Genomic DNA, 27600 nt, shown 5'->3' on the forward strand with positions numbered 1-27600 from the left:
GACAGTTCCCATCCGTAGCGTCGATACTCGACAGTTCAGCACAAGATCAGTGACATTCTGTCTCATTAGAGCCACGCTAATTATCACAGCTAGTTTCAGGGGAAACCATGTGTTGCAATGGTCAATTTGAAGGAGTCTGTGCATCAACAAACTGGTAATAAGGATCAGACACCTTATTATATGACAGCATGCTGCCTATGATCTGATTTACTGAATCAGAGGTACTGAGGCAACACTGAAGCCTGATGGGTTATGGAATCGCGTGTACACAATGCGTATCTGAAATATGCTTTAAAAATAAAAGGGAGCTATATATAAACAATACAAATAAAAATTTTAAAACAGTGAGGTTATAATGAGGACTTCTTTCATTTGTCATTAAGACATGCAGAGATGTTCAAGATCTTGTCAGCCAGTTTTATCTTTAATCAAATCATATAAGATAAATAATTCAAAATGAAAACTGTGAAATTATGGATTATGCTAAATTACAATTCATTCCATACTCTGATTTTTCAGTTTCAATAACATGTACCAAACATTCCTTATGTTGTGCCGTCTTGCTGCTTTAACAGAATTTCATATTTTCTAAAGAGCTTCCTCTACTTGGCTCTCTTTTTTCATTTGTACATTTAATGACTTCAACTTGTACTTCTAGCTTCTCCCACACATCCGTGCTCCTTCCACCAGACAAAAATCAGCCAAGAGCCCCCCTTTGCTGTTTCTGGCCACCTGCAGGGCCACATCCTGCCAGACGCTCAGCGATCCCAGCCCCAGTGCCTCCCAGGGACATGCTGCAGGCTGAAGCTGTGACAGCATTAAGCATTAACTCCTGACCAACACAGGGCAGGTGTGCACCGCATCCCTCCAGGGAAGCTCTCCTTAGGGCTCAAATATACAGCATTTCTTGAAGCTGCTACCCGTTCTTTAAACGGCCTCTACAGGGATTGTAAGCAGCTTTTGAACAGCTCATGCTGCCACCCGCCTGCCTCGAAACCTCTTGCTGGACCCCACATGGAAAGCATGCTCCGGAAACACATTTTTTCATCGGTGTGTCAACAAATCCAGCCTTTGCCTTACGTGTTGAAAGGGCTGCCTGGCCCCAAGGAGCTGTCTGAAGAGGTCAATGCAATCCTCTTACCAGTTAAGCAATTTTGATTCTGTACCTCTTCCTTTGGTTTGAACCATTTCAAGTTTTAATGCCTTTTTTTCCCCCCTCTATGCAGATTTCCATGGGCAATTGCACATTTATATGAATCACCTTGGAGATTTTAAGGAGGTTCCTCTTCAGTGCATCTTTGTTTACTTTTTACTAGCGGGAACCCAAGACTCATTGAAGTCAACCCACTCCACCAAGGTCATGCCAATAATGTGGGATATGGCCAGAATCAGTGCTGGCCCTTCTCCAGGTCTAGCCAGGTAGAGTGACAAGTGAGTTAACTGAACTCAATTTTGACATCCTTTTTCTGAGAATTGATTAAAAAGAGAAAATCCTGAGGAAATTTCCTAAGGTTTTAACCTTTACGATTGAGATGCTGTAAAAAAAAACGAGGACATGGGGCAGAGGAAGCACGTCTTTAAGCATCCATTTTGTTTCCACAATAGAAACCCAAAAACCTCTTTCCCTCTGACCTGGGTGAGACAGAACATACTATGACTCTGCAACATGGTATTCTGTGGAAGAAACAAATCAGCTCTATCTGCCAGGTTTCACAGTTTCACTGAATGACATGCCGCTTTACGGGGCAATTCTTGATTGTGCGCAGAAGCCCATCTTGCTTTCTCGGTTCACACTCTTCCTCTCCAATCCCTGATGACACCCGATCCCATCCCGACTCCTGTTGCTCATGGCACCTCTTCAGCTGCCAGAGCAATCACCCAAGGGTAGTGGGGGGTGGGGGTGGGAATAGAACAAAAAAGTAAAATAAATGGAAGCTGTTGTGTGGTGCACTTCTGCAGCGAGTGCTTTCTAACCACTGTATCTCACCTTCCCATGAGGGCAAGGGGTTTATTTCCAGTTGGACCAGTGAAAAAAAGGGAGACATCAGAGCACAATTTGTTTCCACCTCGCGTCTCCCTGTGCAGCATTCCTCCTTGCTCTACAGAGAATTCACTGTATGCCAAGACGGGCGGGGGGGGGGGGAAGAACGTTTTTAAGCCAAGATTTAAACCCAGGAAGTGACTCAGCTGCTCTGAGGGAGACAAAGGCGGGAGAGGACCCGACAGAGACACAGGGTGATGGGAAAGGACTAAGCCCACTCCTGCTCCCTAGGCTGGACCCTGCTGGGGCAGCCTGAGGTGCAGTGCCCTGAGGAAACAGCTTTGGAAATAAATTTCAAGATCTCCCTCTTAAAGCCACATTGTTGCCAGAGGGTTACTCTTGGTGATAAAAAGGTTTCTTTTCCCCCAGCTGGAAAATAGTTGAATAGATTGTTCTATATCTGCGGTAATGGCACGTTACATCTTCGTGCCAGATCCACAATACCATGCTTGTTCAGTGTGGGAAGCTGTTTAAAAATTTCTTTCCTATTAGAGTATATAGCTTAGCCTCTAGATGGAAAAAGCCAGATCAAAGATATAGCATTTATAAAACTGCTGGTTAAAAAGATAAAAAGTGAGATAACAGACATCAATTTTTCACTATAAATCTCCAGGTTTACTACAACATTAAAATTTCCAGTAAAAGCAGGGTTTTATATACCTGAACTCTAATGGCCTATTCTGAAAATATTTATGTCAGGAAAAGCATGGTATTTGCATGCCAAAAGCAATTTAGTGCCAATATTTAGCATTCCCTTCCCATTTAACTCCTTCCTTTCTACTCAGAGTGTTAGATGCTCTGCTTAATGCCTACCTGGTGTGTCTCTGCACACAGCCTTTGGAGGAGGACACTCCAAGTGCACACTAAGGCGAAAAGTCAAATACTTCTAATAAAATACCACTGTACAAAATACCTGCCTGATGGCTTAGGATGGACTCCCTGGCATGGACTGGACCAGCGATTTTACCTCTATGTCTTGCATGCAAAACAACTCATTTCCAAGGGGCTAACTGCCTAACCAAAATGAAAGATGGGGGCAGAAGGACAGGAAATTGGGCAACACAACACAACAGCTCAAAGTAACGGGTCAGAACTCTCCGTAATAAGATGAAGTTTATGTGTAGTACTCCACTAGTTTTATTCTTAAAACTAAAACTGGAGCAGAATTCTGTGAGAGGCAAGTGTCCCACCTTCAACATACAGGCATTTTTATTCAGTGAGAAGGGAAGGCATTTTTTCATGTAGCCAGCCACACCCAGCAAATAACAGGATTGATGCTGCAGAAAAGTACTGACTTTACCTATTTATTCTACTATAAACTTATTTAGGTATAATAATGCAGGCTAATGTCCTTATACTGTAACATATGGGACTCTCGGAATACGGAAATTTATATTACTTCAGTTTTTACAAACTGCAATTTTCTAAATTTAAGAAGGCTTTAGCAACGTAGGATGATTTTCAGAAAAGTTTTGCTTTCTTCCCAGCTTCATACTAGCATGTGTAGGCCCCGGCTTTTCAGGATAAGCCATTAACATAAATGTAACTTATCAAAACACAGCAAACATACAGAAACACTAGAAGTCTCTACTTGCTTCATCTCTCCGGGCTTTTAGGTTTGGGGTTTTTTTGTTTGTTTGTCTGTTTTTATGGAATAAAATCAGATTTCAGCATCTGTCACCATCAAGAAAAAAAGCTCATTCCTGGCTCCCACATGGAAACATTGTAACCAATGCACAGTTACTGAACCATGATGCCTTAATGATCATTACACAAATCAACTTTTTTTGTTTGAAATAACGAAATTAAGAATGTGCTTTTATAATTACTTGAATCAGGCTGTCAGGTTATAAATTTAATAAACCCTCAGTACGATTAAACTGTAAAAGTGAATGTGTACCACACAAATCTATGTGTGGATTCTTTTCATTTTGACTTATTCAGGTGTGCTGATTCAATTTTAGTAAACAATGCTGTCAGTTTTGCCATTCTGCCACAAAAAATCAACAACCTGGGAGCAGACACAAAGCATTTGGTAAACCCTTCTGTCTTTTTTTTTGCATGCATTTTTCTAAAGCTCTCTTTTCAACATAATCTAAGAAAAAAATACACAGACCTATTAGGCAGTCAACTTGCAATAAAAACGTAAGGCTTTAAATACTGACATTAGTTTTTTGTCAATTACAGTTCTAGAACTCCCCAAAGATACGATGTATTCAAGCAATTTGAATTACAATATCTTCCTTAGCTCCTCAGTAGAACCATAGTAACTTTTAAAGTACATATTTTAAATTTAAAATAATTTTAATTTAGGCTGCAGATAATATATTGATCCTTAAAACCACAGAAACTTAAAAAATATACAGAATGCATACATCCTTATGTGGGAAAAGAATTCAACATCTGAAGGAATATTCTAGCTGAGTCCCCAGTCTCATTCCAAAGACAGTCCCTTTTCTTTGGGAAAGCCAACAAGCCACCAGTGAAGAGTGCCATGAAACTACAAGTATGCAAATCATCACTCAACTAAGCCAGAGCTCAACCTCACTAACATCATTGCAATCTCTTCTTGTTTCCTCCAGCTCACCATTGCCCTGCTCTATGACCTCTGCCACACTGAGCCCCCGTAGCTATCTGGTTTGTTGGGCATCAGGTCTACATGTGGTCCTCTGTCAATCAGGCAACTCTTGCCAAATGCACTAACACAGCACAAAGGAAGATGCTTGGTTTTTACCTCAGCACTAGCTAAATAGAAACTTCTGTAGCGCATCATTTAATAACTCTTCTGCACAAAGTGCTCTTGTCAGCAGAACATTATCTGCAGTCTCCTGGCTCAGGCAAGCCCAGCCACCTTGCAGATGCCAGCTGCTTAGACACCCAATCTAATGTTGACCCAAATCAGTTTCTTAAAAACCAAAATTAATAAAAAGGCCCTCCAGCAAACAACTATCTTTGTCCACTGGCAGAGCTGTTTTAGGTCACACACTGTTTTATACCACAACTCCAGACTACACTCAGGAGTTAATCAAGTTTTTATATCCAAAATATGATAAGAGCAGCAATGTTCAATTTTAGTGATATTAAAACCAAAACTATTAACCACCGCATCATTCTCTAATATGCATCCTCCAGACTTTTCACTAACTGGAAGTGATTACTCTACGATTTCCAGTTCTAAGCAGGAAACCAATAATACCTCCAAATTAAAAACAAAACAAAAAAACCCCAAAACCCAACAACAACCAAACCCCAACAACCAAACATCAATGGATCTCTCTCAAGTGAGGTTCTATTAATAATATGTTTGATTAAGCCTCTTTTTTGTGCAAGGGAAACTTCTTTATTCCTATAAATATTTCTCTGTACCATTGATAAGCCCCAATGCAGAATTTTTTATGATACAGATAACTCCTTAAATATATGTGGCTGGGCTACATATTTTAAGTTTATTAATTGGCTGACTAGTAGGCAGCTGTTTAGAGAAGGCCCAACACATCCAGTTTACCTAAGAGGTTACTTCTGTGAAGCAGTTTTCTACTATAAATGGCATCGCTAACTACAGACCCGGACACTTGCTTCACATATAAGTTAACATTGCATTGCTTAAACTGGGGAGAAAGATAACCTCTGAGAATACAAGCATAATCTCCACAATAAAAGGGAAAAGAACTATGTATTTGGTGTTGTTTGTTTTCTATACCTGGTAACAAAGTTTGTACAAGAAACTAAATCTCATACCAATGGTCTAAAAATCCTGCACCACATCTTCTGGAAGCTTTTGCGCTTCTCTTTGATTACCTGTCTGTTTTAAAGTCTGCATGGGAAGAGCTGTCCTGCCTAGCAATTTTAAGACTGTGCACTTAAATAAATATACTATCACACAAATCAGATCAGATCAAAATTATGTGGACCAATAGATTGGCTTCATACCTTAGTTTTGTGGAGAACTGCAGTGGAAAGGGGAAGGTGTAGAAAATGGACAGTTCTCTATCCCCAAGTCTTGACATGTAAATAAAGACATCTGAGGAGCACACAGGTTGGAAGCTGCTGTAACATTCTATCATAATTAGAAACATTTCAAGAGCCCTGTAATTTCCAATCAAAATTACAGTAATTTCCGATATACAAGCCATGATTCATGACAGAATTTTTACATTCCATGGGAGATTATAGTGGCCTGATGTATGACACACTGAGTACAGCACTAACATAAACAATTCAGTTTAATGTTTAAACAGCACTTGGTGTTTAGAATCCCACAATAAAAGAAACATATTATTGTAGAAATTATCACTTTGACAGTGATTGAAGGGTAGGCAGGCATGTGGCCTATAAAGCTATAATTTTTACAGTCCACAGCTTGAGTTTAATCATTTTGATATAACATTTCCAAAATATCCCTTTAAATGTTCCTTACAGCATATAACTTAAGAGACAACATCCTTTCCGTACAACAAAGTGAACTCCAAGACGTGAACAACACAGAAGTCAAAAGTTAAAAACTGTTAAATAGAAAACCAGCACTAAAATGCTGACGGCCCAAGAAACATTAGTCTAACTTCATTATCAGCTTTCCCTGAAAGATGCTGTATTTTCCTATGAAACAGTTTTAGCAAAGGAATAGTGACTAAGTGAACTTAACATTTAATCTAACGTGAAAATTCTACATTGCAAGCATTGGTACCTATGCCATTTCTTTCAAATGTTGGTATAAACATGGTTCTAGTCTTTCCCATTTTTCTGCATGTTTTCACTTACTTCTTGAGCACATTCTCACTTAAATCAATGCTTTTGCGTACTCGGTGATCTATCTCGGAACACATGTCACTTACGATAATCACACCCAGCAAGTGCTTGCTGATTTCCCTCTCTTGCCACTAAACTTGACAGAAATTCTTCACTTGAAGAAAACAGAACAGGAAACCAAACAACAAAGGTTTAAAACTGAATATGCAATATATGCACCCATGCAGGTAAACAAGCAGCCATCGTATTCCATAAGGTCATTCATGTTTTCTCAGATGTAACCTGTGTAACTGTCATTTGCTCGGTTTTTTGTTTGTTTTTGACATGGGCACCGCTGCTTCACATCCCATGCACAGCCTCACCAGTCAGTCCAAGTATTTCCACAAAAAAACAGAACCTCAAAGTTCAGCAGTGCCATGTAACTGCAAAACACTAAAGCCTCAAGATGAATTTGGTTGCACTACATAGAACTTGCCCACAGCTTCTGCCAAGTCCACGCTAGCAAAGAACTGATGAACCTGATGCTTTCTGAGACACGCAAGACTCATGGGCATGCAGAGAAAGCATCTTGCAGGTGGGGAAGAGGGAGGGATGCATCTCAGAAAGATGCTTTTCAACCTGCCTGGCCAAGGGTAACCAGAGATTACCTTTGGACTCACAAGGAGCTCCAAGTTGTGGCACCAGGCTGCTGTGCTAACCCAGCCATTTGTTATAACTCATACAGGAACAGATCAAGACCGGGATGGGGCAAATAATCACACAGACAGGGAGGCCATTGCGCCCTGGGAACAAAGTTTACCTGGCTTTTGGTTGCCGCAACCTTTGCAAACAGTGCTTGAGACACCTTAGCTCTCTTCATTTCCTGCTGAATCTCATCGTAAATGGAAGCATTAATGTTCATGGAATTATTTTCTGTCTTTCCGTTCCTCTCTGTGGCAATAGTAGCAGTTTTGACCTAGAAAATAAATTTTATGAGATATTTTTCATTATGAAGAAGTTATTTTCCTCTCTTTCCTTCCCCAAGTAGCTCCCCATTCCATTTTATTCCTTTTATTCAATCTTGCTCTGATGTTCTTTCAGCTTTTCAGAGATCGAACATTATAAGTTATTCGTGGTTCAGGCAACTGGGAAACAAAAAAATTCAGCATATTGTTAACAGGTGAGTGCATCTGAAATATGAGTTATCATTAACTGACCACTGTGACTTTCAACAGCATAAAACAAATCAGGTGCAAACCTGTCAAACAGTCTTGTAAGGACTGGTGAATCCTCACATGATTTCTTTACTCCATGCAAGTTACGTGAAAATTGTAAGTGCAGCATAAAAGAGCCTCTAATGAAATAAACCCCTGACAGATATATCTTGATTCATGCCTTATGTCCAGTACACTCAAATGCATGATAATGCAGAAAAGTTGTGGCTTTAGATTTAACTTTAAAAAATATTAACTTACCCATTGAATTCTTATGCTGTTTTTAAGAAAGCAGTAATTTAGAATAATGAATATTTTAGCCAGTCTTTCATGAAATTAAGGTAGGGCTTTTAAAACCTTAATTGTAGTTGTATTTCACTTATATACATCAAATATTTATTCTTCTTGCAGTCCAGGTTAAAAAAAAAAAAGCATGAAAACAAGACAGAATGATTACGCTACCACATCTGTGCTGCATCTGCAGCATTAAGGAAAATAACAAAACATACATCAGTAGTGACATGATGTGCAGAAGAAAATCCTTTCCTTCAGCCTCTGGAAATGACTGAAGCGATGTTTTGACATCAAGAATCATCCCACCAAGGCTACAGAGCAGTTTCTGCAATATCAGTTGAGAGGTACAAAAAATCACCAGGTACTCAGTTTATCCTACAATATTCTCAATAGTTAAGGATAACATCTTTCTTTAGCAGCTACTTTTACAATGCTTGCCCAAGATTAGTGGACCTAATGGACGCCTAATCCTAAAGCAGACCAGAGAAAAGGAAAGACTGGATTTCTGCCAAGAACCCACAAGGTGAGGATGCAAAATCAAACCCTTAGATTTCAATTCAAAGCTACTGGGTCATACTGAAGCTCTTGAGAGATGCTTTAGTGTAGCCATGCAGAAGTTACACGTCTAGCCTAAGTTAGTCATTCAGGCTACCTTGAACAGAGCTTGGCACTTCCAGAGGGTGATTCAGTCTACTCCTAAGTAGGTGCCTAAACCCACACTTTCACTATCAGTTTAATCCAGTGCAAGTCAGCATCTTCCTGTGCTCTAAGGTCCCTTGAGGTTCAAAGGGAAATCATGACAACATGATAATTTATCTTCTAATCTAACTCTCTATGATCTTTCATATGTCACAGGTCTCACAATATGAGTGTGAAGGGTGAGATACGTACTTAGGCAAATCATCAGCCCATTTTTTCCTAGAAATGCCACACTCAATTTGTGTTAACTATCCTCCATAGTGCTTTCAAGATAAAATAATCTAGCCCAGGAACTGGGAGTGTATGCCACTTTCGTTGAGCCTGATTTGTCTATGAGGCTTTTCAAAAGGAGCTGTGCTAACACATGCCCATTAGCTGCAAGGGGCAGAACTCCAGCAAGAACAAGGCATCAACACACACCTCCACCTGCCGCCTTCTGGCAGGCATTAGCAACTTTCTCGTATCTGACAACATGAGTCCTAAATAAAAAGGAAATGAAGAGAAATCCCAGAATGTGGCATAAAGTTTATGCCGTGATTTGCTTCACCTGAAAACAACTGGTACTTTGCAGACATGACCTGGACAGAGAGGTGTTTCCTTTTCTGCAGTGTGATATTTTCAGGTAATGCTACAATAAAGGATGGCCAAGCCTGGTTCAACGCCTGCTCAGAAACATCTGAGGCACCTGGCAGTGGGCAGTGTGAGAAGCAGCAAATGAACCTCCTTTCTTCCTACCGCTGAGCAGGAAAACACATGCCTCACACTGAGCAAATCAGCATGTGGCCACAACAGCAGGTGCAGCTCTTGAATACCACACAGTGAAATCGTTTGGGAATTCCAAAATCAGTGGCAATTTTGTAACCTTTAAAGTAAAAGATAACTGACAAGCATTGGTGATGTTAAATACACAACTGGAGACAGCCTTCTTTGCTTGCTTGTAAAAATCAGGCTAAGATAAACTACAAAATGAAAATGAAATGGTTTTGTCAACACACCTTGGACATCAGGTTTAAACTTTGGCAAAGTTACTTCACTCATTTCCAAAGAAATATTTCTGACTTGTAACTAATCTTTCAGGGTCTTAAGGGGAAGATGAGAAGATGATGGTATTCAGTTAGCACACACAAGTCCATGGTATCTTTTGGGAAGGAAACACTTTGCTTTTGTGATCCTGATCAAAATGTCTTTTCTGTTAGCACATTGCCTTTTCGATTGCTACTCAGCTTCAAAAGACAAGTTTCACGTTGTAGCAGTACTTCACAGACCACTTAACTGAGTTGCAAACACCCAGATAATCAAAACTAAGACTTGTACACCATGTTGGAGACATAATTTAAACTGTGTATCTTGGTCCACACTTTTCAATACCCAATTTACTACAGATATGCATTTAGCCCAGGGGAATTACTAAAATCCTCATTCTGGTTGGTAAATCGCATCTATTTTTATACAGGTACAACAAACTCAACAGCATCTAATGTATCACTGAAGTTAAAACAAACTCCTGGTGTCTTCGACTGGTATTGCATTAGGAAGTGAACAACAGAAACCACTAATACAGAATCATAGAATGGTTTGGGCTGGAAGAGACTTTTAAAGATCATCTAGTTCCAACCCCTCTGCCATGGGAAGGGACACCTTCCACTATATCAGGCTGCTCAAAGCTCCATCCAACCTGGCCTTGAACACTTTCAAGGTTGGGGCATCTGCATCAAAAAGCCATATTAGACCCAGAAGCTTGAAAAGAATAGAAGTCTTAAAAGTTATAAAATTATCTGTTTGGGAATTATTAAGAGTTGTTGTTCAAGCCATCCCCTCACCCTCCCCAATTTACATCATTGCCTAAGTATAAAAATTCTTCCCCTCTCTCTTAGTAATTTCTCTTCAAAGATCAGGTATAGACTCTGGCTGGACTAGATGGACCATTGGCTTGCTCTGGTCTGATGAATTCCATGCAATAATGCTAATTAACCTCTTGGAGAATATCCATACATAAAATTGTTTCATAATTTATACATAGCAAGCATCTAGGCTGTTGTGTTGAATTTAGAATTGAGTTCAAGACAGAGGCCATTTGAAGCTGGGTTGAAAAAACACCCTCCTCCTCAAAAAAACCGAACAGAAAACAAAAAAGTCCTCAATGATGCAACTTCAGGACTTGGGAGAGGAGGTGGAAAAGGTATTCATTTTGGAGAGAAAAACAAAACAAAACATAATCTCTCATCTTATCCACACTTAAGCACACCACCCACACTTACAGCCACATTTTCTGTTTAGGAAAGAAACCATAGATCAGCTAATTTTTTTAAACTAGATTTTGCAAACACTAACTGAACAAGGGAGCTATATTTTACAAATGGAACACACCAAGAATCAGAAAATCATTTGGCCATCTTCCTGTCACCAATCAATTTAGTCTTCCAAAAATATTTGGGAAAAAACCCAACCCCAAAACATCCATCCCCTCCTGGCCTGCCCAGATACATCTACTCATCAAATAAGACTGATTACAGTAGCAAGAAGTTCTGGATTAATTCAATTTTCCTAAACAAAGGACAGTTTTTTATAGAAGGGATAACCAATCTGAAGTGGTTTTCACAAATATGGAAGCTTGCTTCTTCCTCATTGAAAGTGAAACAAAAAAATCTCTTATAACACATTCTCATAAGTACTGTTTTAGCTTGGGAACAAAAATCTTCTTTAATCCTGGTTTAGCTTTTAATATTACATCGTACATTAAAATTCATAAAGTAGTTCATTCCAGGCAAAACAAACTACTTTTCAGTTCTGCTCTGCAAATAGCACAAGAGGTACAATAAATGCTATTGCTTTCAGAACAGCTTTCATCAGGACAAGGTTTACTACTCCATTATTACAGTGGCGCCTGGAAGTGCAGTTATAGTTAAGTGTCAGGGTTTCCATTAACTCTCCTCCATGGTGGTTTTCGAGGGGTGGTGGTGAGAGGGCTGCATTTATTATTTTGTGCATTTTTACTTCCATTAAAATGCAACTTGTCACAAAGATATCAAACAAATTTTCAAATAATTTTGCTGGTGACGATGCATGGTGTGTGCATGTATCTGAACTCTAGACTCTACCATTAAGATTCACAGGAGCTTCTGTTATCCAGAGTTCCTTGCAATGGAGGTTCACTGGTCCTCAAACACCAGAAAAGCAGTGTCCTCCTCTGACTAGTCTTTCAAGAGTGACATCCTGTCTTTGGGACCCAAACTGAAATTGCTTTAGCATGAAGGAACTGCAATTTATCTGTAGCCAGAGGGAGGCCAGGAATGAAGTTTTTTGTTAATCGAGTAACCAGAACCATAACTCATGCAATATTTGTTGATACTTCTTAAAACATCATCATGTTAAAATGATATTCTGCTCTTGACATTACATGAACTCTGTTTACAGAGGGTGATAATGACCCCCAAAAGTTAGCATAAATTTCCTTTGGGGAATATGGGCTTTTTTTAATTCCTTCTAGGTTGGAGAAGTTAAACTGTCTCAGTGATGCAGTACCTACCTGATGGAAGTGCTAATATTTATAAACTTCAGAGCCCAAGAGCCTGAAAGACAGGCTTCTGCCCCAGGAGGTAGCAAGATGAACAATGTCCAAGGGAAAAATCCTAGTGTATGCTGACTCCCTGTGCTCAGTCCACCAGCATGGAAGACAGCAGCAGACTTTTACAACTTGATCAGCTTAGGCAGCTATACACGTATCCCAAAAGCTCATGCATTAGAGGCTAATGATGTCAATTAAAAAAAAAATAAAAAAGTAAGAGTTTGGGTTTTTGCTTAAGTCAGAGAGAAAGCAAGAAGTGAGGGGGACAAAGAGCTTCTTAAAGGATTTCAAAAAAGAATTGGAAACAATCCAGATACATTAGCTCAAGTAGCAACTAGTAAGAATGCTGTAAAAATGAGATAAATTCAACACAGTTCCTTTTAACTCAGGCACCAGGGTTTATGCTTGGTGAGTTCCTACTATCCTATCAGACCTCCAAGGTTACGCTTTCTGTTTCTGTATGCAACTGTATGCAAAATTCACACAGAACAAGCCCAGCTGCTAAATGGTTAAGTCTGCTCTACTGTCTGGCCACCAGTTGGCAACACAAAAATGCAAAATAGATCCTTTTCAGGATGTTTATTTTCACATCCTTCCGAAACTGATAACTTGCAATTGCAAAATAAACCTTCATGTGTGGCATATTAGCTCCCATTTTTCATGGTTTCATAGTTTAATTGTCTCAAATGTTACAGTGGTCTAAAGATTTAATATTAAATATGTTGGCTCTTGCGTAAATTGTGTTGTCAGGATAAACGGTCTATTTTGTCTTTCAATAGTCATCCAAGAAGCTGACAGCTAGCTAGAAAAATCTTATACTGCATTCCTGTATAGTGAATTTTAAATAATTGCTTCTAATAAATTTAATAGTAAGGATGCTAGTAGTTTTATTTCTTTAGCATCAAATATTAAAGAAACTGTGGACTTGGGGGAGGGGGATATCAGAGCAGTAGTTTGCATTAATAATTTTGCGGTATCCTAACTATAATTTATTTCTGCTATGATTTGTAGTTATACTCACCAGTGCAAAAACTAGAACAATTTAACTATTATTTCTAGCATTAAGTGTACTTATGTTACCAACACTGATATTTCAATTTTCAAACTCAGAGCTCTGAACATTCAGTAGCAGGTGGCAAGCGCTCCACATGTTTATAAGTGAGTAATTCTGGCAACATGTAAAATAGTAGCACAGAATCGCAACTCAGAGTTTTCTACATCCTCCATCCATCCACTAGGTAAAGTACGCACATTTTGCTGAATGACTGAGAACAATACAACAACCAGAAAGATGTCTGTTTCGTTCTGTAGACATCAAGTATTAATCTATAAGGTTTCCTTGCTTTCCTTTTGAAAGGGATCAAAACTGTATGCTGTTTCCACTTTGAACTGTCACAATTAGGTTAACTATACTCCTGACTGCTACTAAAAAAGTGAAATGTAATTATGAACAAGAGCACAGCAGAGACAGACAGATCCCCCCCTCCAACCTCTAAATTTGGACTTACAGTATGTTTTGTCAGTTAAGAAAACCCCTAAGTCTCACTTTTTTTCTGGCTGCCAGGGATTTATACAGTTTAAAGTGTGATTTAAAACCAATACAAGCACTATCTCTGACTTGACATCCTTCTGGAAGGTCCTGTAATTAACTCTGTTCTTTAGCTGTGAAATTGCCCAAGACCACTTGAGACAGAGTGAGACATTACCTTGGCAGAAACAGATAAGAAGGAGGGTTAGCCTTTGCTCTGAATTACCTGGGCTGTGGGAGCAGGTACACATATTAAAACAAACTCCAATGTTATTTTAAACACAGTTATCTATATTTAACTATTTCCCACTAAAGCATTACTATGTAAATAGATTCTCATCCTTTATCTTGAAAAGTATCTATAGTGTATTTCACAGACTAAATGTAGTTAATGATAACAAAACTGGACCATTAATTTTAGACAGTCTGTTCTTTCTGCTAAAAATTTTTTCTCTTCTTGTGAAAAGTACTGCAGCAGGTCAAAGTGATCTGTCCTCGTTTTCCTACAGTTCTGTTACTCATTACTTTAGTGTGGTCCTTAGCATCCATTAGCTGCAGGAAAATTAGAAAAATAATCTTGAGGAATTTATAGCATTGAGAATGAGTATGGCAGAGAGTCACAGGCACAAGCCTAAGCCTGGTTAGTAAAAAACTGCTGTGTTTATGTACTCAAACATCACAAAACTCCCACAACCCCAAAGCCTTGCTCCGTATAGCAAATTCAGACTGCGTATACACCATGATTCCCACACATATGCAGATCAGTCCATTTTCTCCTTGCATAGGTACAATCTTGAGCCACATCAATGCAGAGTATTTCAGAAAATACAGGTTTTTGGAGTGTCTACTCACAACCGTGTTTTTTCTTTGTAGAAATCCAATGCATTCCTACAGCTCACACCTGTATTCCTCATGTACCCTAAAATCACCATTAGTTTCCTTGATAGACACAAGGACTACACCACTGAATTTCTGGATACCACTGGACCAAACTTGATCACTGTGAGAGAATTAAACCAATAGCCCCACTAGATTTTACAGAAATCAATAGGAGTTTCATTTGAACAAGTACTAAATGAAGCTTTAAAAAACATATCCATATCTTTCAAGAGTGATGGACATAGCAACTCTGGTATGTTACCCAGCTGTCAGTAGCTCAACCTGGTAAAAGTGTGCCCAGCATTTTGGGATGGAGTCTTCTTTCTCCAACCCTTACCTGTTCATTTTCTGGAAAATAATTTTTAAGACAATATGATGTACTCATACTTCTGCTTTCATTCCCACTCAATTTAGTGGTCCAAATGCTTCAACATCGCTATTTGAACCTCTAACATTAAAAACACCACCTGAGAATTACAGAAAAAAAAAGACAGCTAAAAGCCAGAATCTTAAATAATTAAATAAAATGAACAAAAAAAAATATGTAGGGGCTGTAATGGATAGAATTTATCTTAAAACTAGAAAATAGGTAGTAATAAACTGCTGCCATCATCCGTTATACTTCTTAAATTTAATTTGTGATATGGACTGCAACTAATGATTCTACAAGCGTTAGAAACATGTCAACAGTAAAGACTTTCTTCTTTTTAAGAAATGTGTCACCCAGCAGGACAGCAGAAAAACACAAAGAGCAAATCTCAGGGACAGAGAGAGTGGTTTACTTGTGGAGGCCGGCTAGGTGGTGTGCTTATGAGAGGCGCAGGGCCCATTGCGGAGGCTGCATTCAAGCTCCTTTCCCTTTCGTCCTGGTAAATTCGATCTCGTTCAGCTTCTGGCAGCTGCAAGAAGTTCTGCATAGCCCGAAGGTTTACCAGCAAGGACTGCGAGGCAGTCTTGGGATCCTCTTCCTTTCGGAGGATTTCTGAGAGCAAGCCCTGTAGGGAGGGAAAAAAAAAAACACTAGAGAGTTAGCCTAGGTGAGCACCTGTAAAACTGTCCTCTCCAAAGCCACTGCTTATCCGTCCTCTTTCTTCTTTCCACTGGGCTGAGAACGAGAGCAGCAAATACACTATTCACTCCACAGAGGAATATATTAATGGCATTTTAGGTAGCGAGAAGAGAGCCTCAATTGTACCCTTAATTTTATTAAGCATCTGTTTTACATACAACATAAATTGAATCTGCCTAATAGGTCTCCTTCTTTTTACTGGCTTAACTTGCCATGAAATCTTTCACAGTCGACAGACAATCACAAGACATTAAGAATAAGTGAAATACAGATAATCCAGAGGCATGACACTGGGGTGTTCTCAGGCTTCCCAGACAAAACGTATAGCCAACCTAAAAAAAATGGCTTTGCACATTTCTAGCAACTTAAACAGCTCTTTGAAAGGAAGTGATATTTCACAACTGATCTGTGCAACGTTTCTAAAGTACTGCTTAACTGACTCAGGTCCATGTGCTTTTACAAGTCAATATTTGTTCTGAGAGTTGTATACTGGAGTTTAACAACAAGTTAGGAAACTCGCTGTTGAATGCTCCCTCATCCTTCACCCTCCTCCTCCTCCCACCTCCTCTTTTCCACAGAACAACCCTAATTCTCACCCACCCCATTGCCTGGGCTATTTATCTGAACACCTGCCATGCAGGTCCCTTTTCCTAATTCCACTCCTAATTTCCTAAATCAACTGTTGTCCTTTGACCACTTTCAAAGTCCAGCAAGGATAGATAAAAGCACGCACTGGGGAATGAGAGAAAAGCAGCATTCAGGGCATCCGTATGGCAATGTCAGAGATGGGCAGGCTGCAGGCAACAGCATGCCACCAGCAGCTTGTACAGACCACATCAGGTTTCCTACACAATCATTTTATCTTGGTTCTCAGCAATGGAGCAGGCTTGGCCATCTTGAACTATTCTTCCTCCCTCCTCTTTTCTGGTGTCCCGAAAAAGAAGGCAAATAAATGAATTACAGACAAAAGTGGCATTTGGGTGGAGGATACGTTCTAAAATTTTTCTTAAGAATTAGTCTAATAATAAACTTACTTACTAGCAAATATGGAAATTAAATTCTTGTCTGCCATTTTTTTTTGCTACTTCTAAGTACTCAAATACACAGTTACTGCTCTTTGTCAGTCGTAGGGTCACATGACATCCTCCAAGAGAGGCAAAGCTGGCTGCGGAGCATAAGATGTACAGGATAGTTTAGGTTGGAAAAGACCTTTAAAATAATCAAGTCCAACCATTAACCAGGAACAGTCACGTCCACCACTAAATCATGTCTCTCAGTGCCACATTTACACATCTTTTAAATACCTTCAGTGATGGTGGCTCAACCACTTCCCTGGGCAGTGAGTTCCAATGCTTCACATCCCTTTCCATGAAAAATTTTGTCCTAATAGCCAATCTAAACCTTCCCTGGTGCAACTTGAGGCCATTTGCTCTTCTACTGTTTGTACCTTGGGAGGAGACTGACACCCACCTTGCTACAACCTCCTTTCAGGTAGTTGTAAACATGTGATTTCTGACTGCTACTGTGCTGAAAACAACCAGGACTAAAAAGAAGAAAGAGAAACTAAACTCAAGTGGACTGGCAGGAAAGGAGGCTCTTTACTAACAGCCATCCAACCCAGTGTCAGCCACAGCAAACACCCTCGAAAAATACTTCAGCCCATAATAGAAAATATTGGCTTGTATAAGTCCTTCCCACATAGTGGGCAGCTAAAAAAAAGAGTAGAAAAGGCTGTTTTTCTTGTATAATTTTTTCCCTCTCAGTGAAATAAGTTAACAAAGAAAATAGGTTTTTGTATTTTTCCTGTATTTGTCAGTATAACCGTTGATGCAGGTGATTAGAAATGCCATTAAGCATTCATCTCCCTCTCTTTTCCCTGTCACTGCCATGGCTCTGCATGAGCTGGGAGCAGAGGAGACAACACAGATGCAGAGAGAGGAGTGGAGATGAGAGAGCGGGAGGAAGGCAAGGAGAAGGTGTTTGCTTCTAGGAGCTTTGAACCTAAAGGTCAGAATATGTGAAGAAATAATCTGAAACATAAGGTGTAGCACCAGTCACAGGCAAAGTCTTAAAATACAGTTTGCCTGCTTCAAATATTGCTTCCTTGCTACTGCTTCAATTTTCTGAGAACAAAACTTCAGCTAAAGATTGTTGGACAAGATGTAAAATAGGAAAAACCTAGAAAGAAAACATCATCTCTCACATCCTGCTCCATGCTGACATGCAGAGATTTACTGTTCATTTTATCAGGATTGAACTGGTTTGTCAAAATACAAGTCTTGGTGTGATCTCCTGATATTATACCCCAGGTTGAATAAAAGCTAAATGCTGTTTTGAAGAGAGATTATCAACACTGTTAAGCTCAGGGTCCTCACTGTTCCTCCAATGTATTATTTCCTTACTGGAAATTAATTTTCTTAAAATGTTACCAGATCCCATTGAAAAAAAAGAAAGTTTACGTGTCACCACAAGTAGAATTCATTACTAATTGCACAAAAATGTTCAATAAAAATTATCAGGGCTTTCAAAAGCTAATTATGAATTCTTTAAAAATGGAGATAAATGAAAGTGTCTGCCAATATGAACAAAAACACTGCCTGTCTGGCCCCCAGTTTGTCCCCTCTTTGAATGCAATCACTGATTCAAATAGATTTTATCAGCCTGATAGAATTTCAAAGCTCTCGGAAGGCATTTGCCCAAAACATGCAGAACATCCCTGAATGCTATTCCTCTCCTTTGCAGGGTGCTCCCATCCCATGTCCAGGTGGAAGATTATTCACAAGCTCCACCCATCAGCCTGGATCCCTGCCAAGTAAGTTATAAGCAGACACATTTATCTATGTCGCTTAGTAGCAAGAGGAGAGCTGTCATGATAGTGTAATAGCACCTTTTTACCTTTTATTCAATAGTGATACGGATAGTGTGCTTTTTCTTAAATTACACTACGAAGAATTATATGAATACAGTGGCAATTTCTGTTATACTTAAGCAGGCAAATTTCTCTCTACCACATAATTTACAGAACTCAAATTCAATAAAACATTACATGATGGTCCATTACTGTTATCAATTTTGAATAATCCATCTTCATTTTTCATTTTACTGGAAAATAAAGTGTGCCAAAGAGAAAGTGGAAGGGAAAAAAAAAAAGTGCATGAGAAGGTGGTTTGTGTAAACTTGGATTCTGTTTTAAAATTACACAGAGCCCTCTATTGCATCAAGCGTTCTCCCTCAAAATAGGAATTGCCAGGAATTAGTATTAGCACAGCCCTAAATACACAGAAGTTTTCACATATGAGAAAAGGCATTATATATGAAAGAAAGGCTACGTATCCCAGCAGCTGATATTTTAAACAAGCATGGGGGTGAAGCAGAAAAGAGGGTGAGTGAAAAGGTATATGGCAGAAACAGAGAAGCACCCAAAACCTTGAGATTAAAAACCATCACTGGTGGGCAAAAGCAGCAAAAATCGATCCCTCTCCTTTCGCAAAGATGGAGCCAAGAGGTCACCTCTGTACAGCAGCGCAGAGTTCATGCAGCAAATGTTATGGTTGAAAGTGTACACAGACACGGGCAGCCCTGAGTTACAGTTCCAACTAAACCATGACTAACACAATTCCTTGCTCACACAGTACATACATGTCAGCCTGCCATGCACCAGGGATAAGCTACACCTCCAAGTCAAACATCAGCCTTGCTTGTGGCAACCCAAGCTTTCCATTTCCTGACTCATGTTTACATTTACAAACACACAACAGAAATGTAAAGGAGTTTGTTTATTTGTTTAGGGCTCTGAAGGTAGTTCAGCCTATGCTCCACTCCAGCTCTCTCAAAAAGAACAAAAGAGTAGAGAACCTTCCAGTTTGACTGCAAATCTGCAGGGGCAGGCTGAGCCTCTCTGCTGATGGGAGGCTGCGGGGGAGGCTGTGGTGGAGGCTTGGTGTGGGGCATCACGCTTTGGGGGGCTGCCCAGATGCATCAGCACCATCACCCCTGTGGCTACTTGGTGCCACCTGACCCAGTGAGTGGATTATAAATGCCATTTTCTGGCCAGCAAAGTGCATGAAAATACTCTTTCGAAAGAGCAGGTGTCTGCACTGACATCACCTGGAAAAAATATTGCGTATTCAAACAGCAACTGAAATGCAATAGGATCAATTTACCAAAATTACCCTAGCTAACAGAGAGACCAGTAGACACATTTGGTGAGCCACAACTGGTAGCCACGCTTGAGGTGAAACTCAGATCTGCCAGCACGAATCCTGACTCAACAAACTTTTCCATGGTGCACTACAAAGAGGGATAAGAGGATTCAGTTTCTTTGCAGCCAGCAAGCTGGAATCGCAACTGCTGAAGGACAAAACTTCAGACCTGTCTGCACCCTGAAGCCTTCTTTGAAAGACCACTGTAAAATTTCTTATGGGGAGAGGTGCTCCATCATTCAAATCTGCTTCTGCTTCTACAACCATTCTATTGTGCCTGTGTAGATGTTACTTTTCATTCAAGTCATAGCTATCTGGACTCCTCTGATTAAACTTTGCAAGGCATTCCCTGAGAACTACAGTTTTGAAACTACAATTTTGAAATTAAGGGTAGGAGGGATGTTATCCAAGAAGATATTAAGGACACCCTTTCAATTTTACAAAGTGTGTCTGAGGGTTTTTTCTGCCTTACAAGTAGATGATAATTAAAAAAAACCCCAAACAAACAAACAAACCCAAAAAATAAATTCCCCAAAAAGACATCCTATTTTTCAGAAGTAATTTTATCAAATTCTTTCATTTGAGCTGGGAACAGGTACAAATATTTCCAGTCAATTTTTGCTATTTTTGCTCCCAAATCAAAAATTCTTGAAAATCACGGCCAAGTGTTGAACTTCCACACTAAACTTGTAGAACCCACCCTTCCCATCTAAAACCACCACCAAATGCTGCATTCATATTGTAGAGCACAAGTCTTAAAGAAAGAGGTGCCGACATGGTCAGTCGATTCCACCAAAGTCCATTTTTACATTAAGCTAAACTACTCTATCATTCACTTCCTTCCTTAACTTTTACACTGAAAGCAGATCTCCCCCCTCATCCGAGACCATATCTCAAAAACGGGTTTTTTTTTGTGTGGAACTCCTAACCAATTTCAGTGAGATCTTCTACCTTTAGAAACTGATAGCATGATATGGTCCCTGGATGCAGCTCAAATATGCTTATGACAGTTTCAAAAATGTCAGTGGTAAGCCTGAATTAGGTTTTTATTTCAGAAAACAGTAGATGAATTTAAACAAGCACTTGAACCTGCTCCAGCCAAAAAGGAAAAAGAAAAAAAACAAAGGATATTACATCAATATTAGAAAATAACGTCTAAATAGCATCAGTTATCAAAGTGATGCCCTAATTTTAATTAAACGTGATGTATCCTTGAATAAGCTCTGGTGAATTCACAAGTACAGCAAGCAGAACAAATGTACATATTTTCATGTAGGAATCACGGGTATCTCTACGTGCATTTATGCTTGGACATTAGCTGTTACTGTTGGTAAAATGAACAATTTTCAGTTTTGCAAAGGTGAAATGTGCCTACAACAAACTACTCTGGATTTCGGTGGGGCTTCACTTCATATGAAAAGCATACTGAGATATTTCTTGGCAACAATGAGGCTAATATTGTTTAGGCTCCTAGTATTTTTCCTGTTCCCTACATTTGCCACAATACATAACATAAACTTACATAGTTATCTGCAAATATTAATTTGATTAGCTAGCACAATTTTTAGGACATAGAGATACTACTCTGTGTTTTGTTGAGTAGATTTGATTGAAAATTGTCCAAATACGTTACATATCTATTTCATATCTCCTTACGGGCTTTGTTTTCAATGCTCATTTTGGGGCTTCCTCACAGTTTTAGGTCACTTTGAACACATTTTACCAAGCTGGCTAACCACAACACCTGTGAAAAGCTTCAACAATATTTAATAATGAAAAGAAATAAAATAAATAAATAAAAAAAAAAAATTGTAATCAGGAATCAGTATTTGCATTAGAAATCTGGTTCTACATTTGCATTCATCACATCTCAAGAGCATCTTCTCATACTGTGCCATATAAATTCAATGTCCAGTCAGAACCAATCATCCTTTTATTCAGGTAACAAATACTGCGATCATGCACAAATGATAGATCAAAAAGCTGTATGAAAAGCTAGCTGACAAAGAAAGAACAAATTGTACTTTGGAGCGGGAAGAAAGTTGAGGGAAAACAAGATGCTTTTAGGCAAGTCTAAGAAACAAGTAAATATTTAATAAACTATTTATTCTCTGAATTATTTGTTTGACTTTTTGTCCAAGTAAGATGGCAGCTGCAAACCACTATGACTTCAAGCTATTATTACTAATTCAATACTTTGTATTATCAATAGCTAAAATATTAAACACTCTATTAAACAAAATTATATGCCATTTTTTTGTAAATATAATAACTAAAATTGCCTGGACCTAACTTACACAAGTAATCCTTGCATGAGCTCATGTATCCTATGAAATTCTGTATGAGAGACCCAGATATTGAAAACCTCCTCTGCTGCTAAAAGGAAAGACATGTACACACATAGCTCTACAGAGAATTCACACAATGACTCTCCTTTCTCTTAGCTAAAGGAGGATGTAAAAATTTTTAAGGCAATAATAACTCAAAATACTTACAAATGAGATGCTGATTCAAACCTGGTACCAGTGCATTTGAAATGGAATTTTTATTATCTAAGCTATGCAGGAAGACACACCAACATTTCAAGAGAAGCCTAAATTATGATTTTTTTTTTTACTATATTCTATAATGGACAAATACTTGTTCCTTAGGTTTAAAAATGTGGAATCCAAAGCAATTTGACCTGCATCTTTTTTTAAAATATTTTCTGTACAAAAAATATCATATTTTATTTTCTGTTATAACAGACTTCTAAATTTTGAGATCTTATTATTTGTATTGGATATACTGACATTTCTTCCATAATTTCTGCTTGATTAAATTCCATGCAACATGGCATTAAGTTAAATTCATAGAGCAGAATAAATTATAACAGGGTTAGCTTCTAAAACAGGTGTAAAAAATAACACATTTTAGTGTTACTTATCAGCTTTGCTAGGGCTAGCTAGCTTTTTCTGCATTGAAGAGCTGAAGTATATGTTCTGACGTGGACATCAGCAATCTCAGCAACTACTGTTTTTGCAACAAACTACAAAAATACATGTAGAGTAGATGATCTAAAAATAAAGCTTTTAATTTTTAATCCTTTCAGAAGCCTGAAAAGATGTTATTAGGACTTTCACTAAAATTAAAATAAGGGAAAACAAGAATAAAAGACCATCTCCAGTATACCTGTACAAGAAGACAGATTGTTGAGCTCATGAATGTGGTCAGTATACCTTTGCAACACAAAAGGCAATCTGTTGGGCGACTTTGTGAATGATTCTGCATAGAGCTGTTCATTTCCTTTCCAGGGAAGATTCAGCTATTTGCAAACCATCATAACTGGAGAGGAACCAAGGTGTCTATGAGAACAGTGCGTATTTCCACAACCAGTCACTGAAGATTTCTGTACTGTACCAACATAGACACTGGTCCTGCAAGGAAGTGTGGTTCCTTCACAGGAGCTAAGTGACAAGGCAGAAATGAGGAGAGACTTAAATGATGATAATTACTAAGCAGAGAGAGAAAGAAGGTACTCTCAGATTAAAGAAAAAAGAAAGAGAAAAAAGATGACTGACCTGAGTTCGGTTAAAAGCCACACGTGCAAATACTGCCTGTGAGATTCCTGCTCGTTTCAGTTCATCACGGACCCACTGGTAGATTTCGGAAGACACCTCTGTGTTTGTTGAGACCTGCTGCTCCAACGGCTTGTTCATGGATCTACTGACAGGAGGAGGGTGGTTCAAGTACTGTTGGTTTAAGGACTGCTGGGCTAGAAGTCTGTTCACTGCATACTGCTGGTTCAGCAACTGGGCCATTACCAGCTGCTGATTTACCAGCTGAGGGCTAATGGGAGTAGATACAAGTCCAGGGTGGAGGTTTGGAAGCGGGGTCCGAACTGATGGTTGACTACCATGAGAAAGCTGAACAGGGGATGGAGGCTGTTCGGCTGTGTTCCCTGGGACCGGCTGCTGACCGAAGTTGACATGGTTGGCACCTTGCTGAGATAGTTCAGAAAGGCTATCCATCTCAACTATGGTGGAAGAAAAACATTGAAAAAGCCAACATAAGACTGAAAATCACAAACTTCATGCTCTTCCTGCTAATAAAAATAAACAAATATAAAATGGCACACTCAGGTTCATGCTTCCCATACTCTCCAGCATAGATTAGCAGGCATGTAACATCACTGTTGCAGCTATTTGCTTTCAAAATTCACCTACAAATAATGGTATAGTGAACATTTAAAAAAAAACCAACCAACCAAACAAAAACCCCAACAAACTGGTCATCATCATCACTGGGCCCTTGGAGGAACCAGCAGAACATCAGAGACAAAACCACTCCTTTGCTTTATGTGCTGGAAACCACATAAGGCAAAGGAGTAACTTCCTGAGAGTTTTGCAAAGGCAAAACGCAACTAAACCACAAGTGTGTGGCTGCAGAGCACATCCCCACAGCGACGGATGCAAGGGACTTTAGACATGGCAATAAGCAACTAGAAAGGGGGCAAAGATCAGACACAGGAAACCACTCCGTGTGCTGTAGAAGATGCAGGTGAAATGGTCAGTGCATCTGCGCAAAGAGTAGGGGACTGTTACAGGAAAGCGCACCCTGACTAAAGAGAAAGAAGCCCTTGGTGACTGGTTTTGTTCTTCCTGTGGTGTCTCTCATCACGACATCTGCAGTTCCCAGCCACTGGAAATCTGTAACAAGCAAGGTAGGGGTGTGGACCTCCCCGTGCTCTGCTAATTTCTAGATGCTGCATCAATTGTATGGGACTGCTAGGAACTAGTATAATTTATGTAAATTACACAGATGGGCTGCTTTATCTTGCAACCATGTATGCATAGTTTTTTTCAGTGAGTTGCAACATGGTTGAATTTTTTTCTTGTATTAACTCATCTGCCTTGACACACCCTTCTTTTTAATTAACAACACAGTTTTTTAAACTACAAGAGTTCTTACAGAATCCCTCTTGTGCTTGATAAGACAATATAAATGAGTCCAGGCTGATGTAAAGGACTTGCCTTTCTATCAGTGTATGGCACTTTTTAATTTTAAACAATCTCAGTTCTAGAGCTTTGGCAATGCTGGTCAGCAAATAGCCTTAAGAAAGCGTGCTGTATTTACAAACCAAAATGCCAGCATCTTCACAAAAGTGTTAGAGTGTTTTTCTTCTTATAGTAAAACATATATTTTAAAAAATAAAGGCAATGTCTGAGCTTTTCAACAGTAATTATGATCTTCACTAACAGTCATTCAGTGCAAGACCACCCTTTCGTCCACAGGGATGAGAGCCAACAGAAATCGGCACCTGGATTCCCACCCACAGCCTTGGTTCCCCCTCTGGCCTATCATGGGTAGAAATTAACAAATGAAAATTAAGCCAGTTGTTCTGCAGAGAGGTTTGGTGCCCATAGCGTGGATCAGTCCCTCAGTAGAGCATCAACTGCTCCTCATCCATATGGCTTTGGGGGCAGTGCTGCCTCTCGCCCCAGCATTAGGTTAAGGAGGAAAACACACCCCTATATGTGTTTCCTATGCACTGACTTCACTGTCCCTCAAGGAACGGGTGATGGACCAGTTCTGGCAGGTCACGTGAGGAAAACTTCGAAGAGTTGTGCAACACAGGAGCATTGCCACCATGGAGGTGGGAGAGCCTGCTGTGGAAAGGTCGCCCTCCCATGCACGTGCTCAGCTGCTTCGCACACAGACCACAGGAAACCAAGTGAAATCTTACCACCGACTGTGGTGGTCTCGGAACAAGGGTTTGGTGTTGCACAGAAGGTACAAAGTAGATAACAGAAAGAAGCTGCCTTTTTTTCACTAGTGGAAAGTGGAGATCAACCCAAGTGGGCCATTCACTTGGAATAGTAATTCAAGCAATTATCACAAAAGTGATGCATTGTCTTCATTACAGCCTTAAGCTATAAAAGGCAAGGAACCCGTTTTGGTAGACGAATGATTTTGCTTCAAATACTGAAAGCCAAGTCAAGCTCAAAATTCAATCCAAATTGAGGTCCCATTTCCTCATTCTGTTGAAAATTATGGAGGAATTTTCAATGCAAAGTGTTCAAAATCATGTTTACAGGTTTAGGAAATAGTTCTAAAAATGGGAAATACAGAAAGATAAAAGGTATTACAGAATTAATATGTCCTGCTGATGGCTTTTTCTCTCCAGTAATTTACTTGTGCTTACTACAACAAGCAAACAATTGTCACAACAACTACTTGTTTAAAATGAATTGAAATCAGGGTCCCAAAGTTAGAGAAAGGTGTGAATTTACAAAATTATAGCATTCTTGTTGGAAGGCAGTAATAGTTATAGAAGCCTGTTTCTTTAAATATACATTAGCCGGAGCAAGAAAAAAATACATAGATTAAGAAAATCAGTCCGTCACAGTTCCAGGAACAGGTTTTTAAACTATTATTCTGGGCGGTAGAAGATGTCCAGATTTACAGAATGACAGCTTTACATCTCTGGCAACCCAAGTCAAGTTTGGCTGTTTCAATAGCAAATATTTATTTAAATGAATTCTTTCACTATATATGCACGTTCTACATCTACTCATCAAAAGCATCCTAAACTTATCGTGAAGGGATCTGGCTTCTTATATGACTGTGACGGACCTCGATATGACACATAATGGTATGTATCCACCATTGCGGCAAAAATGATTTTTTTTGCTTACCCATCATATCTTTTGCCTTCTTGAAATGTTTATACCACCTTCCAAATTCCTGACATTTTGCTGCTGAGACATTTGCATAGTAAGTGCTGTTCACAATGGAAGAAATCATACTCTGTGTGAAAAGGGGAGAAGAAAAAAAAATCTGTAACACAGAGCAGTACAAGTCAAAGCACAAGATATTTCAATTGTTGAAACCATTATATTTTTAGAGTTTGAGAATCATATTGCATTTTCAATCCTATCATCCAAAGGCTTTCAAAAAACTCATTAATTGAGCATAAAACCAAACCAAGGTATATAGTAAATGGGAAGGAAAAAAGCCCACCAGATGTACTAAGGGAAGAACAGAGTTATTGACCAAGAAACATCAAGCAATGGGATGGGCACTGGATGGAAGAAGCTAATCTTGAAAGTGCATTTTGTCTGTACTATTTCTGCTTTTAAATTTTATTGATCCTTCATGTACCCACACAAGTTTACAGGCATACAAATCCTACAGATTCAAAAAATGCAAGCAAGGCCTCAAGTTCCCCATGCCCATTGCCCTTGTGCTACTTATCACAGGGCAGACCCCAGAAAGCCATAGGATAAAAAGTTATCTGAATCACCTATTGGTGGGATAAAATAAGGGGGGTTATAATAGAATAAAACATGTATGCAACAACTCATAATGAATCCAGACTTGGTTTTCCTGAACAGGGTATTTT

The 27600-nt window shown here is 39.2% G+C and overlaps 1 protein-coding gene across 1 annotated transcript in view; it reads right to left on the bottom strand.

The window, feature by feature from the left end:
* Positions 1-27600, bottom strand: part of SATB1 (SATB homeobox 1) — a 76054-nt gene that overhangs the window by 19514 nt on the left and 28940 nt on the right. The window contains exons 6-9 of the mRNA XM_080611346.1: positions 26894-27005; positions 23777-24231; positions 15728-15940; positions 7587-7742 (exon numbers count right to left, since the gene is read on the bottom strand). Of these exons, the coding sequence (XP_080467472.1) occupies positions 7587-7742; positions 15728-15940; positions 23777-24231; positions 26894-27005 (936 nt within the window). The remainder of the gene's footprint in view (positions 1-7586; positions 7743-15727; positions 15941-23776; positions 24232-26893; positions 27006-27600) is intronic.

This window comes from Psittacula echo (assembly GCF_963264785.1).
Source record: "Psittacula echo genome assembly, chromosome: 2".
NCBI lineage: Eukaryota > Metazoa > Chordata > Aves > Psittaciformes > Psittacidae > Psittacula > Psittacula echo.